This window comes from Bradysia coprophila, unplaced genomic scaffold (genome assembly GCF_014529535.1).
Source record: "Bradysia coprophila strain Holo2 unplaced genomic scaffold, BU_Bcop_v1 contig_476, whole genome shotgun sequence".
NCBI classification, from domain to species: domain Eukaryota; kingdom Metazoa; phylum Arthropoda; class Insecta; order Diptera; family Sciaridae; genus Bradysia; species Bradysia coprophila.
Window position 1 is genome coordinate 4,359,916 of NW_023503727.1, and position 15,702 is coordinate 4,375,617.

Sequence of the window (15,702 nt, forward strand, 5' to 3'; positions counted from 1 at the left end):
TAAAATTTAGTTCTTTGAGATGCTGATGTTTCATTAGCTTCCCAGCTCTTTAACTTGATATTTGTCAGGTTCCAATGGTCCGTTTCCAGACCATGAAACACAGGCCTTGTGACCCTTTGTTTCTACAGATCTCTTTAGCTTTTAGACAGAATGGATTTGGCATAGAACAGGTAACACAAAGTGAAACGCATATGCTTACAATCAGAATGTTTAATTTGAGTATCGCGTTTTCGGTGACTGAATATTTGATGCGGCTGGTAATGAATTAAGACACATTTTTGGTGGTGTACACACACTCTCTCTCTCTCTCGTTGTTTGAATATCATTAAAACTCTATTTATGGTGTGAACGAATTGAACAAACGTTTCGCCGTATTTTATTTCCTAACTAAACAACATATTTGTGTATGATAAACATTTATTTGTTAGACATGGGTTGTTGATAGTCGGGCACAATGTGTGCGTTGTGTGAATTATCATTCAAAGATAACAACGTATTATTCCGCCCCGACGCGACGCTTAACCACACAATATATGTGATTTTGTACACGAAAAGTGAGGATACCTCCATCAATTCTATAGTACACTCACACAACCGGTATACTCCTATCGCATTGGATGTCCAGTATTATATAATGCATTCGATTGTGTTGCTGTGCGGAACCAACTGACTGACCAATTAAGTTCATAACGTCGTCTGTGGGTCACTAGAAACCGATGACCGATCATTGAAACAATTGAGTTTCGATAAATGAAAATCTTTCCACAACTTCCATATGCACTGGTGTGACAATGTTCTTTTCGTGTAAATTGTAATTAGAATATTATTTGGTTCAGTGTGTTTTACTGAGGAACGGATGAAACATCAACAAACAAGCATATTTATTAAATTAATTGGATGATATTATCACACAACGTAGTGAATAGACTCTCATATAGAAATATAGATTCCGTCGCAAAGATGCAGTAAAGTTTCGAAGCGAAATTGTTTCCCGTGGAGATGAATAATTCAGAAACTCGTTTGAGAAAAACCGATAATTTTGTGTGTCACTTACCGTCGAAGTTTCATTCAAAGCTGAAAGAAGAGCGATATTGCGAAGTAACTTTTCGGTAATGGATGTTCACTGTGTGCTTCAAAAAGTTTCTATTTTTCAATTTGAAAGTATCTGAACGTTAACTGTGTTGTCGCAGAACATCAAGTGTTTATTGAGACTAGTACGACAGACAGAAAATGATTGAAAAACTATTAACGTTACATTGTCGTGCTGTACCATCGTTACATGATTCATCATCGAAAATACAGTTTTTGGTAAAACACACTTTCGATATATTAAAAAATTACGTACGTAATGTGAGGGACGGAATAATTGGTAGGACATGCACAACTTCCATCTGAGTAACTGAAAGATAAATGTGAAAATCGTATTTTTTAACATTTTTCCTAATTACGATCACAGAACCGGTCCCAATATTCAGACAAAACATCCTGGTGCACGTCCACCCACTCCCAATCTTCAGTAGTAATATCTACTGATTGTGATCGTAGGCTTAAACCTCCTCGTTACATCAACACATACAGAAAACTGCGAAAATCAAATTTTTCAAAATTTCCAAAATTTTCAAATTTTTCAAAATTATAAAATTTTGAAAAATTCGAAAATTTTCAAAATTTTTTCAAATTTTTAAAATTTTAAAATTTTTTCAAAATTTTCAAAATTTTCAAAATTTTTTAAATTTTTCCAAAATTTTTCAAATTTTTCAATTTTTTTTTTAATTTTTCAATTTTTTTTACATTTTTCAAAATTTTTCAAATTTTTCAAATTTTTTAAATTTTTTCAATTTACTAATTCTTCCAAAAGAACTGATATCAGTCAAAAACACTCAAAAGAGTAAAAGTGACGCAAGTCCCCTGTGCATACTTCCAAAACAACTGATATCGCTGGATGTGACGCATTCTGCGCTTGTACGCAAAAACTGTAACAGGAAAAATTTGACCAAAGAAATTCTAGAAGCAAAATTTTACCAAAAAATTGCGTCGCAAGTGGCAGATGTTGAGGAAAGTACTTTTAAGAATTTTTTTAAAATAGGCAAGAATACGTCCTAATACGTCCGAATCATCTGCCACTTTGTGACGCAGAATTTTTTTTGATAAAATTTTGCTTCTAGAATTTCTTTGATCAAATTTTTGCTGTTACAGTTTTTGCGTACAAGCGCAGAATGCGTCACATCCAGCGATATCAGTTGTTTTGGAAGTATGCACAGGGACTTGCGTCACTTTTACTCTTTTGTGTGTTTTTGACTGATCAACACATACAGAAAACTGCGAAAATTTTCAATAGTGGATTTTGAATCAGTAATTTGGGTAAATGGAAACGGATACTGGGTGCATGAAAATACGTAGCCTCATCCGCGTAACTATTATGTAGTTATGTCCCTCTCGATGTAATGAAACATAAATTGATAATTCAACGCGTGTGATCGCTCAAACATGTTTAAGAAACACACAGAAATAAGGCTCGGAATAGGTCGACCTGAACCTGAACCTGATTTTATCAAACCTGATTTTACCTGACCTGACCTGTTCGATCTGTTTCTACGAATCTCAAGAAATATCCTTAGGTTTTGTAATAGAAGCTTAAAAGCAGAGTAATTGGGTTACACCGGCCATTGCAGGGTGATTCGGCACATGAACAAGTTGAGCAATCCGAGATGTTCCTGCGATCTAGAGAACGAAACAAGTGCACATATCCGGTTGCCCCAAATTTGTTCAACCAAGTCGCAGGATGCGGCAACAGGAAAGTTACAATGATTTACGTGATGACCGGTAAAGGTGACAAAGGATCAGGTAGCTCAATCGGTAGAGCATAGGACTCATACCCAAGAGGTCCCGGGTTCGATTCCCGGTGCAAAAATGCTTGCCTGGTTTTATTCTAATCACTTGGTGATTAAGCACTCGCTATTAGTTATCTAATGGCTGTACGACCGTAACAAAGTCGCAAATTTCAAAGAAATCCAATATTCGATTTCTTCGCAACAATCACGCCATATTGACATAATGTCAATGACACAATTCACAATATACAACAGACTGTATGATAAGCGCCATCTATGATCGACTAGTCGCTCATTGGGAAAATGCATGAGTCATTAGTGATGGTTGTGGTCTTCGCATACCACTCGTGGCTTAGAGAATTCACAACGTATGGGACGTTTACACGGTCGATTTGTGAACTATCTGAGTCCGGAGAGATATGATGAAAAATCACAATTCATATGATCAAGTGACTTGTGCAATAGCACAACAGGCCCACTAGAGGCTTAGGTGCTGGGCTAACCCCCTTCCCATCCAATCCAATCCAATTCAATCCAAGGATCAATAGATCTGTGTTTTGAGATCCTCACGGATCGTCCCAACCTAATAAATCTAAAATTGGGTTTCATGGAATAATTTTGGTTCCGACTTCTTCTTCACTTTACTTTTTGCATACTATTGACTATTGTGTCATTGTGACTTTCAGGGCCAGCGTTATATGTTAATCATGTTAAGGGTCACTCATTCGCAACTTTTTCTTTCTTGTGTTAGCCCCGGACGATGGTTTCTTTAATGTGCAACGTGCCTCAGATATGTTCACTCTTGATTTTGGTAACGACTTATAATTTTCACAAAATTATCCATGACTCAAGACACATATGGCTAATTCCATGATCTATCTCGTGATGAACGGTTTTGAAATAGCTCGGAATCGATAGGGCTTTTCTTAGAGCGACATACATGGAACTTTATATGATATACTAGTGAACCGCTTTCGAATGAACCAAACATGCTCTAAGAAACGATCAATGGATTTCGGGATATTTTGCTTTAAATTTTGTTAGTCACGGGACAAGAGTGATCTCCCATGACTCCATGGCATCAAAGTCATACCGTCAGGTCTTTTCCCATCATCTCTTGAAATCTCTGGGGGCTGTACACTATATTTGGAACACCTCTACTAGAGAACTAAAATATCAGGTCAGGTCAGGTTTTCGAGATTTAGGTCATTTCAGGTCGGGTCAAAATTTATCAAATCAGGTTCAGGTCAGATCAGGTTTCAGGTATTTTCAGGTCAGGTTCAGGTAAACCTGACCTGTTCCGAGCCTTACACAGAAAGGCGAAATTGTTATGCTTCAAGTCCTATCAGTGATTTGCCCGAATGAAATGATAAACGTAAACAAAGTGACAGCTCAAGAAAGAAAAGTTCTCTTTTCTTCACACAGGAGCAGGGCCTATTTTTGAGAATTTGATTCCTAAAAATTCTTAAAATTCCTAAAATTCTTTAAATTCCTAAAAAATTCCAAAAATTCATTAAAAATTCTCAAAATTCATAAAATTTAGAAAAACTGAGTAAAAACGTTCTGATTTCTGGAATTCTAATTAAACGTCTTCGAAAATTTAAAAAAATTAAATGAAAACAACATTTCAAATGAAATTTACTCAGATCATTTAAATTTTTTTGGTGAAACGTATTCAAATTTCGATTTTACGTCGTTTTCCAACGATCAATAATAGACTGTTAACTGGGAACTATAAAAAAACAAAGACGAATATTTTAAGCTTAATATTTCGATTATAACTCAGAGTTCGTAATAATTCAACAATAACCAAGACGTTCACGAAAAAAAAATCTTTGAAACCCAAAAAATTGCGAATTCATCGAAAACAAGACAAATGTTTACTCTTTTTTATGCTAGGCGTTCACAATAAAAAGAGAAACTAATTGTAAAGGCGCTGAAAACAACAGTCGTCACTAATCTAAATTTCATTATCCCGATTTTGAAATTGTTACGAAAATACGGTATTGCACTTTGTAGTATATTGATTGGTTATACATAATATACCAAGTACTCTGTAAGCATAGCCGAATTGCAGCTTTCAACCAACGCACTTCAAGCAAAAGTGCTTCGAGTGACAGCTGCCAAATATAGAGTAGATTTTGTATAAAAATTTCTTCCAGAATTTTTTACAGTGCCAAAATTTGTTTGATACACTGTCCCGTTTGAGTACTCCACTTAGAGTACCACTCATGTTTGAAGTGCGTTGTTTCAACCCAAAAACAGCGAAATCTTCTCAAAAAAGGAAGAGAAATTGAAAAATATCTTTCCTAAGAACTACAAGCGAAGTGAGCATTCATTTTTGTATCAGTTTCTAATCTAATTTAAAGTAATTAATATATTTATCACGGTAGTGCATTTAAATCGATATTTAAAAAAAGGAAGTGTTACTTGAAGTATCAAAAAATATTTCGTTTACAAAAACCGTTTCAACTTGTGTACCATTTGAGGGGGAAACAACCTGAAATGCAACTTATTTACAACTCATTTGCAACTCCTTTTTCTTCTACCGACAATTCTTTTTTCCATAAACATTTAACATTTAACCAGCGTATCCATAGATTTTTGGTTATGACAGTAACGTAACATTTGATGGGTTTTTGTAACCTTTCGTGAATGACCAACGCACTTCAAGCAAAAGTGATCATAGTCGACAGCTGCCAAATATAGTACTATTTTCCATACAATTGTTTTTTACCGTGTTCCACAGATGTCTGACAAACTGCCAAGCTTCAGTTCCATATTTAGAGTACCACTCATGCTTGAAGTGAGTCCAAAAAAATAACGATAACAAAAACGTAATGAAAGAACCATTGTTTAAGGATGACGACCGGGCCTCACTATCTCAGTCGACCGAATACAATTATTTGTATATTAATACAAATGTGCCTATATAGCAGGGCCTATTTTACGGAAACATGTTTCTCAAGTTTTTGAAAGTTTCCAAAATGTTTCTTAAAGTTTTTTAAGGAAACTTTTCTAGAAACTTTAAGAAACTTTGAGAAACCTTAAGAAACTTTTCAGAAACATTTTGGAAACTTTCAAAAACTTGAGAAACATGTTTCCGTAAAATAGGCCCTGCTATATAGTAGCTGATTTCGATGCAACAGCGGCATTAAATTGTAGGATGGCAGAAAAAGACAGAAGACCGAAAGCTAACTCGAAGGCAAAATCGCAAGAGTGGTTCAAAGGAGTGTTTAAAAAAGCATATCTACGTAAAACCATCGAACGTCAATCAAGAATTCAATTTTGACTTTCAAAACAAATATTGTATCTACATTTCAGTCAGTTCAACTTTTTTGTTCGCTGAAGTAACTACCGTTTTTATTCATGCCACGTCACAGACCTAGAATAATAGTATATTACCACATAAATTGGTCATGAGCATCATTATCTCATGTTATACTTATTAGTCGGAATCCAAACAAAGTTCTTCTATATTAACCTGATTTACAGTGCATTTGAAGTATGAACTTTATTAAATAACAAAATAATAAATTCCAAGAATTCCCAAAAATTCCAAAAAAAATCCTTAAAAATTCCTAAAATTCCATAAATTCCTAAAAAAATTCCTTAAATTCCTGAAAAATTCCAAAAATTCCTAAAATTCCAAAAACACATTCTCAAAAATAGGCCCTACACAGGAGAGAAATTGCTATGCACTTCTCTCACTCGAAATTTCATTCGACCAATCGTCAACAAAACGCAATTTTCTCATGGCAGGCCTATACACCTCACATATGAAAACTATAAATCTTTGGACACCATTTCAACCATCTCAAACCGATGCATACACAACTTTATATGCAGGGGGACAAAAAGTCGAGAAAATGTTTGATAGCATGCCCTTCTATCCATTTAATTTCCGCATTCCAAATAAAAAAATAATAAAAAAAAAAACTTTTGAAGTATTCCCTTCACTTGGATATTAAATTTTAAAAAAATGCAAAATTTTATTAGCACAAAAAAACAATTCAATTCAACAAAGAAAACAATGCGGAATATCCCTCCGGTTGATTTTTATTTCATAAATTGCAATAAATAATTGCGTTTATCAAACATTTATGTGTATTGTTGTGCAGCTCAACAACATTGAATACATGCAACAACAAAAAATATTTTAATCGAATTTTCTCATGGGATAAATGGGACACAAAATCAGATAAAACATGAAACTGAAAAACAATTGCTTAATGCCATTGATATGCTATTTTGTCAGAAAGAGTACAAAAATAATGTTTAATCTGTGTTTAACGTGTAAAGCTTCCAGCTTTACGCTTAGCATTCCATTACATATGATACATCTTTGCGTTAATTAAATAAAAAATGTTTTGTTCAAAATCAGTTTTCAAATAATTTTTTTTTCCTTAAATTTCGAAAAAATAAACATCCCAAACCGAGAGAGAATATCATATAGACTTTGCCTTCAACACGTATATATATACGTCAGAGCCATATATATATAACATAGCTGTGTAACCAAATTCATTTTAATTACAGAGATAACAAACAAACTAACACCTTCAACCACAGACATAATTGTTTTACGTGAACAAACAACATCATCCAGTTCAGATTCAATATTTACCGATCCGTTAACAACACCCATTGGATTTTCGACTGAAATAAATCAATGTTACTATTCGGAAGAAAATGTATGTGACACAAGTGATGTTGACAAATTAGACCAATTAGCTGGAGTAACAGTACCATCACGAAGCTATTCCAGAAAAACGAAATCGCATTTGGATATTTTGGATAAATTGTCGAAATTAAGTCTAACGAATGTGGATTGCTACACAACGGTGCCTAATTATGTGAGTTTTTATTTATATTGTGCAAACATTTGTTTAAGTATATATGTTTGTATAAGTCACCTATCTTATTACGCTCCTTCTTTGGCAGTCAGTGTCAACCAAATTTATATCGAAATTTACTTCAGCTGTTTTATGAGCTGGTCCACACACACAAACACAATACTTCTACGTGATTGATATCAAGGGTTTTGTAGTTACACGCATCCGCGTTTTCTTTTAAGGATCAGCCGAAAATCCACTCAGCCGGTCCATCTGATCATTTAATGAAACCTTTAGTTTCAAACGTTTCTTTGACTCACAGCGTTTAGCATATTTAACGTTTAATTTACATTTTTGCATATTTTCATCAAATTTTTTAGACTTGATCTTTTTTGTAAAATAATCTGTGAAGTCTGGAGATTAGATTACCATATGGACCCAACTTTTTATGTACACTGAGCCGACCGTAAAAAAATCGATATATATGACGTGGTCCGAAAACGACGAAATTTTCAAAAATCGATCTGGCGGCAGCACAAAATTAAAGTTTGATTTTTTTTTCTTCCTAAAAATGATCAAATGGACCAGCTGAGTGGATTTTCGGCTGAGCTTTAAAAGAAATAAGACATTTTGTAAAAACCGCTACACCCTAGTATACACACGTTAAAGGCCCGTCATTGGGAAATGACAGGACAGTTTCCCGAAAATGTATGAAAAATTTTATCACAAAAATTCACCGAAAAGATTCAAAGAAACTCACCCATGATGCTTTCCATTGTATTCGTGCACCGTCTCTTTAGGTCCCCAAGGCATATTTAAACACTAAAAAACTTTTTACTCGATGCAAAAACAAAAAGTTTTTTTTTGTTTTGTCGCGACAAAAACACAGAAAATATTTCGACACAACTGTGACACTCCGCTATTATAAGGACTAGAATGAATGTTTGCTGTGCTCACTTCGGCGGTAAAATATTTTCATTCAAAAAAGTGTCCGACACTTCAACGATGGTAGACATTTATTAAAATTGTAACCTCTCCCACTTCTTTAGTGAGCTAACAAGACTTCGCTGAGTCTAATTATGCCACCTCTTCGAACAAAAACATCGGCTGAGGTCGAATAATTCTCCGCTGAGCTTTAACAAACCTCCGCTGAGCTCTAATAATTCTCCGCTGAGCTTTGACAAACCTCTAATGAGTTCTAATAATTCTCCGCTAGGCTTCAGTAAGAGTCCGTCAGACCTTAGCACGTTGTAGTAAGGCAATGAAGCTAAGCGAACACTCAATAAGCATCAACGGATACCTAATAATTGTTGCTATGATTTAATAAGACTCCACTTAGCTTTGGCAGATCTCCGCTGAGTGTCCAATTCGCTCCATTTAGCCTTCCTGCAACTTGCTTAGGCCTAACGGACACTTCCTAACGGACAGCCTAGCGGAGAATTATTAGAGCTCAGCGGAGGTTTGTTAAAGCTCAGCGGAGAATTATTCGACCTCAGCCGATATTTTTATTCAAAGAGGTGGAATAATTAGACTTCGCGAAGTCTTCTTAGCTTACTGAAGTGGAACGAACATTTATTTACGCTCAGCGCAGTCTTACGAGAGGCTAAATTTTTAATAAATGCTCTCCCATCGTTGAGAGAATGTCCGCTGAGCTCTCGTAAAGCTTTAAAAAATGGTCGATGAGCATTATTAAATGTATACGCTACCCTTTGTCAACCGTTTGATGATTGTTTTTAAATGTCCGACACTTTTTTGAATGAAAATATTTTACCGCCGAAGTGAACACAGCAAACATTGATTCTAGTACTTATAGTAGCGGAGTGTCACAGTTGTGTCGAAATATTTTCTGTGTTTTTGTCGCGACAAACAAAAAAAAACTTTTTGTTTTTCCATCGAGTAAAAAGTGTTTTAGTGTTCAAATATGCCTTGGCGACCTAAAGAGACTATGCCCGAATACAATGGAAAGCATAAGAGGTGAGTTTCTTTGAATTTTTTCGGTGAATTTTTGTGATAAAATTTTACATACATTTTCGGGAAACTGTCCTGTCATTTCCCAATGACGGGCCTTAAGCACAGAGTTTGTATGAGAGGATCAGCTGGTAAGACAGCAAATTTCGATATAGATTTTGTTGACATTGACTGTATATTTTGAATGGAAGATTTTTCCCATTGCGAATCATCAAAACACTTTAAAGCGGCAGAAAACAAAAATAAAAGAGTCGTTTTCTTTTGATAGTAGATTACAACAATGTGACAAAAAAACGCCGTTAAACTGTCACGCATTAAACTCTTCATCTAGCTGCTGTCCGAAGATTGTTGAAAACTACTTTAATTTAGAACGACTGATTTGCAAGACATTCCAATGCTTCAGATGTTTCTCACAAAGAAATAAGTTAAACAAACTAAGTCCACTTTACAACAAAAATTTATTTCGAAAATTCTAAATTAATTACAAGTTCGGAATAGATTATGGTTGCAGCGCCATACAGTATAAGAGCAACACTGTTCATCATTTAAGGACATGAATTTTCAGCAGTACATGAACCAGCTACAAGTCCAGTTCCCCTACCTGCACATGAGTTTTTGCCCGTGCAAGATCCTGCTCCTGCACCTGTATCAGCACCACTGCATGATCCCTCTCCAGTGCAACTACCACCACCAATACCAGAATTTAATCCCTTACATGATCCTACTCCCACACATGCGCCTGCACCTTGATTTGATGCATTCACAATCTGAAAGGAAAATAAAGAAAAATTATTTAAAATTCCTCAGATAATCAACATCACCGCCACAATAACTATTTACCTGTAGCGTTGCTACGAAACCAATAACGATTAGAATAAGTAAAGTCTTTGACATCTTGAAGTTGTTTAAATTTGGTTGTGAGATACAGTCCCTTTATATAGTAAAATAATTTTCTTTAAAAAAATGCAAAAAGACAACAAACAGCAACAACATGTTGTTGGGCGAAAATATTTTTGCCTAAGTAAACTAATAAATTGAAATAAATATTAATTTACTCAGTAGAAAAAATAGAATTGTATGCAACACGCGGCACAGATTGCCGATGATTAATATATTTTCGTATGATTCGTTTGACATAAATCAGGCCTTTCGCCAAAATACATTGTCCCGGCCCACATCTCAAGCCTAGTACTATAGCCTGCAATCTGACTGAATCCAATCCAGGTCTATGCGTATTCTAAAGATTTCACAAAACCATACGATTTTTCTGTTTGGGCCTCAACTAAAACAAAACTGAGGCACTTATCATCTAAACACTTTGGCCATCCACACGTCGTACTCAGCCGCCCCAAAGGCCAAAAGCTTTTGCTCATTGAAATAGTCCCGCTCTCACTAAGGGCTAAAGAGCGATAATTGTAAGGCAAAAACATCTTAACCACAAACCAAGTTGTAGGGCAAACCAGTGGGTGACATACAGTAACAGATTATCAAAGCAATGATGACTGTCGATTTAGTAGGGCTCACTAGTTGAACAAAATACATTTTTTGGTTCATTTTGGTATAAAAGCGTGAATTTTTTACCATTGATAAATATGCATTTGGGGATTCCAAAACGATTAGGAGACTTTGAAAAAGTGACCTCTAGCGCCATCTACATCCGGTTGAAGTTTTCGATGCAGAGGTAACTTTGATGAATTTCTGTGTAGCGGGAATCGAAGCTACGCAGGTGATATTGGTCTCAAACGAAAGCTGAGGGTTCAAAGTTTTTTTTAGTGCAAAAAAATTTCACGAATTTTCCGATTTTCCCACAGTTTTTCCGAATTTTCTGAAAAATGATATTTTAAAACTGAGGTGAAAGTTGAGTAATTTTTAAAATTGATTCAAAAAAGTTTTTTTTCATCGCTATTATCGTTGCACGTTCAGTTTCCAAACTTTTAACGATGAAAAAGTTTTTGGATGTTCCGCAGCAGTGGTCATCGAAAATTTGAACCCTTTTGCATGGCGAATTTTTTTCGGCGAAATTTTTTTTTCGTAAATTTAATGAGACTAGTACTGGGAATGCTAGGCATGATCTAAAAACAAAATAAAACCAGTTTTTCGATTTAAAAAAAAATATTAAGTTTCCGAAATCTGCTAAAGTCTGTAAATTTTCCTCCTTCGGCGAACTTTGACAGACTCTAAAAAATCCATAAACGCCACAAACAGCACACGATCACTTTAAATACTTAGCTGGGACCCTCAGCTTTCAAACGATACCAAACACTCTACTTCCGGATCAAAGGATGTATGCCTTGTGGTGTGAGATATGTGGTTGGACCCAATTTCAAGCAAATTTCGAAATATATGACAGGTAAGTGGAAAAGGCAAAACAAAAACGATTTTAATTATTTTGGGTGAGTCAGCTTTTGACAACTTCCGTTTTCTAATCAATATCCCTTTAAAAATGATTTTTGCGGCTTTTCCACTTACCTCTCATATATTTCGAAATTTGCTTGAAATTGGGTCCAACCACATATCTCACACCACAAGGCATACATCCTTTGATCCGGAAGTAGAGTGTTTGGTATCGTTTGAAAGCTGAGGGTCCCAGCTAAGTATTTAAAGTGATCGTGTGCTGTTTGTGGCGTTTATGGATTTTTTAGAGTCTGTCAAAGTTCGCCGAAGGAGGAAAATTTACAGACTTTAGCAGATTTCGGAAACTTAATATTTTTTTTTAAATCGAAAAACTGGTTTTATTTTGTTTTTAGATCATGCCTAGCATTCCCAGTACTAGTCTCATTAAATTTACGAAAAAAAAATTTCGCCGAAAAAAATTCGCCATGCAAAAGGGTTCAAATTTTCGATGACCACTGCTGCGGAACATCCAAAAACTTTTTCATCGTTAAAAGTTTGGAAACTGAACGTGCAACGATAATAGCGATGAAAAAAAACTTTTTTGAATCAATTTTAAAAATTACTCAACTTTCACCTCAGTTTTAAAATATCATTTTTCAGAAAATTCGGAAAAACTGTGGGAAAATCGGAAAATTCGTGAAATTTTTTTGCACTAAAAAAAACTTTGAACCCTCAGCTTTCGTTTGAGACCAATATCACCTGCGTAGCTTCGATTCCCGCTACACAGAAATTCATCAAAGTTACCTCTGCATCGAAAACTTCAACCGGATGTAGATGGCGCTTGAGGTCACTTTTTCAAAGTCTTCTCCGAATCGTTTTTGATTCCCCAAATGTATATTTATCAATGGTAAAAAATTCACGCTTTTATACCAAAATGCACCAAAATGCAGCTAGTGAGCCCTACTAATTGGGACGACAGATATGACGAAATCCGAAATCAATACAAATTCGCCCTATTCACGAATCTAAAACTTCATTAAAAACACTCGGCCGAGCCAAAAAACTGAATTTTTGTTTTTCTTCGGAGAGGTAAATCACTGATGTTTTGGCAAGGATTATAAAATCACTGATTTTTTGGCATCGGCAAGGATTATAGGGGATTATTTGGTGCTTATATGGGATCATATTAGAAAGTGATTTCTTTCTCGATTTTTTTCATCTGATCTGTTCGGCCGCCGTTTGCTTGGCCGTTGAAAGAGTCATTGCTATTTTTTTAAGAGCTATGCCAAAGACATCAAATAATCCGCTAGATTCGAATTAGTTTGATTTTTCAAGAACCTAAAATCTATAGATTACTTGAAACGCTCATTGTTGTATACTCCCAATGCATCATCAATGAAGTGATGAAGCGACACATGGATAGGTCATATTCAAGGTCTAACTTTTATCATATGAATCATTTGAAACTATATTAATCATCGGCAATCTGTGCCGCGTGTTGCATACAATTTCAATTTATTAGTTTACTTAGGCAAAAATATTTTCGCCCAACAACATGTTGTTGCTGTTTGTTGTCTTTTTGCATTTTTTGAAAGAAAATTATTTTACTATATAAAGGGACGGTATCTCATAACCAAATTTAAACAACTTCAAGATGTCAAAGACTTTACTTATTCTAATCGTTATTGGTTTCGTAGCAACGCTACAGGTAAATAGTTATTGTGGTGGTGTCGATGATATTGACTATCTGAGGAATTTAAATAATTTTTCTTTATTTTCCTTGCCCGTAGATTGTGACTGCAGCTAGAGGTGCAGGCTCGTGTGTAGGAAAAGGATCATGCACGGGATTAAATTCTGGTGCTGGTGGTGGTAGTTGCACTGGAGAGGGATCTTGCAAGGGTGAGAATTCAGGTGCAGGAGCAGGATCTTGCACTGGCACAAACTCTTGTGCAGGCAAGGGAACTGGAGTTGCGGCTGGTACATGTACTGCTGAAAATTCATGCCCTTAAATGAAGAAGAGTAATGCGAGTATTGCTTGAGGCTGTATAACCATAATCTAGTCCGAACTTGTAATTAATTTGTAATTTCCGAAATAAATTTTTGTTGTCAAGTAGATTTTTGAGTTTGTTTGTCCGCAGCCCTCATCTCCTATCATGTATTTTCTATCCATCTAGATCTACTTATCTACTTAGTTATCTATCTATTACAATTATTTATATCCATCGCCATAACGCGACTGACACTGAACAAATTCGGTGAGTTTGTTTTCCCGCAGCTCTGTTGGAGAAACAAGTGTGTCACGTTAGTGGTAATGATATATTTCATTAAATGGTATTTTCAATAATAGGAATCGGGAGCATGCAGTCGCAGTAGTATATTGCATAATAATGGGACAAGTGGGTTGGTCTGTAGAGGCCCACATTTTTTTCATAGTACTTCATTCTCTGCGGCTTATTTTCATGTGAACCAACTTCACATTTGTCATTACAAATGTCACCAAATGCAGTTGGTTCACATGAAAATAAGCGCAGTGACAGCAGTAATTTTATGACAGAATGTACTAAAATATGGGAAACTCTATTACATTTCTTCTTAGTTTCTAAACATCATTCTCCTATCAAGGCTGTATACTTTGGTGAGGTCACGCAGATGCAGATACGCGGGTTACACACCACGTTTCATACAAAAAATTCACCACGCCATACAAATTCAATTTTGGTGAATTTGTTTGTATGGAAAAGGTGTGTTCCCGCGTATCTAATAAAATGGCGATTTGCGTGACCTCCCCAAAGTATACAGCCTTGTCTCCCATAGGGAAATGATGTTTGGAAACTAAAGCTCAAACGTAATAGATTTTCGTAGATTTCTAGTACATTTCGTCACAAAATTATTAATGACAGAGATCTATTTTTTGTGAACTGACGAATGACGTTTCATGGAAATTTACCGGAGTGAAGTTTGTTCACCTAAAAATAGAGAGCAAAGAATGAAGTACTGAAAAAAATTGTGGCGCGCCTCTTCAGGCCAAGAGACGTTTCCTATAGCGAAAACTACTCTTTTGTAACAAGCACGAGCATAACCTTTTATTTACTTTTATCGACAGCAATGAATTAATCTTTCACATTTGGTCAACATATCAGCAGTTTTACTTTCGGATCTATTACTTCATTTGATCTAAGTATTTTCAAGAGACTGATTTTAAACAACGCACTTCAAGCAAAAGTGATCATGGTAGACAACTGCCAAATAGAGTACCATTTTGTATGAAATTGTTTTTTACAGTGTAACAACTGTCAAATTTCAGTAACATATTTAGAGTGTCACTCATGCTTGAAGTGCCTTGTTTTAAATCCTTCATTTCCTCTTTTGAGCATGCGGAAGACCACACTAGTTAGAGCTTGTTGTATATTTCTGAAGTCGTTATCGATAACAGACCACGACCGAGTAAAGTTAACCAGGCAGGAGCGCTGATTTGACTAGGGACCTGAAAAATCTAGTAACCCTATATTTTTTGCGAACAAAATTTTTCAATTTATGTCAGTGTTCATTTGAGTTCATTTTCATCCAGTGTACTAGGTCCCTTAGTTGACGTTTCGAAAATGAACCGCTCCTGCCTGGTTTATTTTACTCTGCCGTGTAACAGACGCTTTGAAAACAGTAATGTATTATCAGCGCGCTAGCAGTGCGTTCTCTCCATAACGTATAATAAGTCAATGGAAAGCATTATTCAAAAT

At 35.4% G+C, this 15,702-nt stretch overlaps 1 protein-coding gene across 4 annotated transcripts in view; it reads left to right on the top strand.

The window, feature by feature from the left end:
• LOC119082781 (protein cappuccino) overlaps positions 1–15,702 on the top strand; it is a 58,063-nt gene that overhangs the window by 25,535 nt on the left and 16,826 nt on the right. For all 4 annotated transcript variants that reach the window (XM_037192376.1, XM_037192373.1, XM_037192377.1 and 1 more), the window contains one exon: positions 7,371–7,687. In XM_037192376.1, coding sequence (XP_037048271.1) covers positions 7,371–7,687 — 317 coding nt within the window. The remainder of the gene's footprint in view (positions 1–7,370; positions 7,688–15,702) is intronic.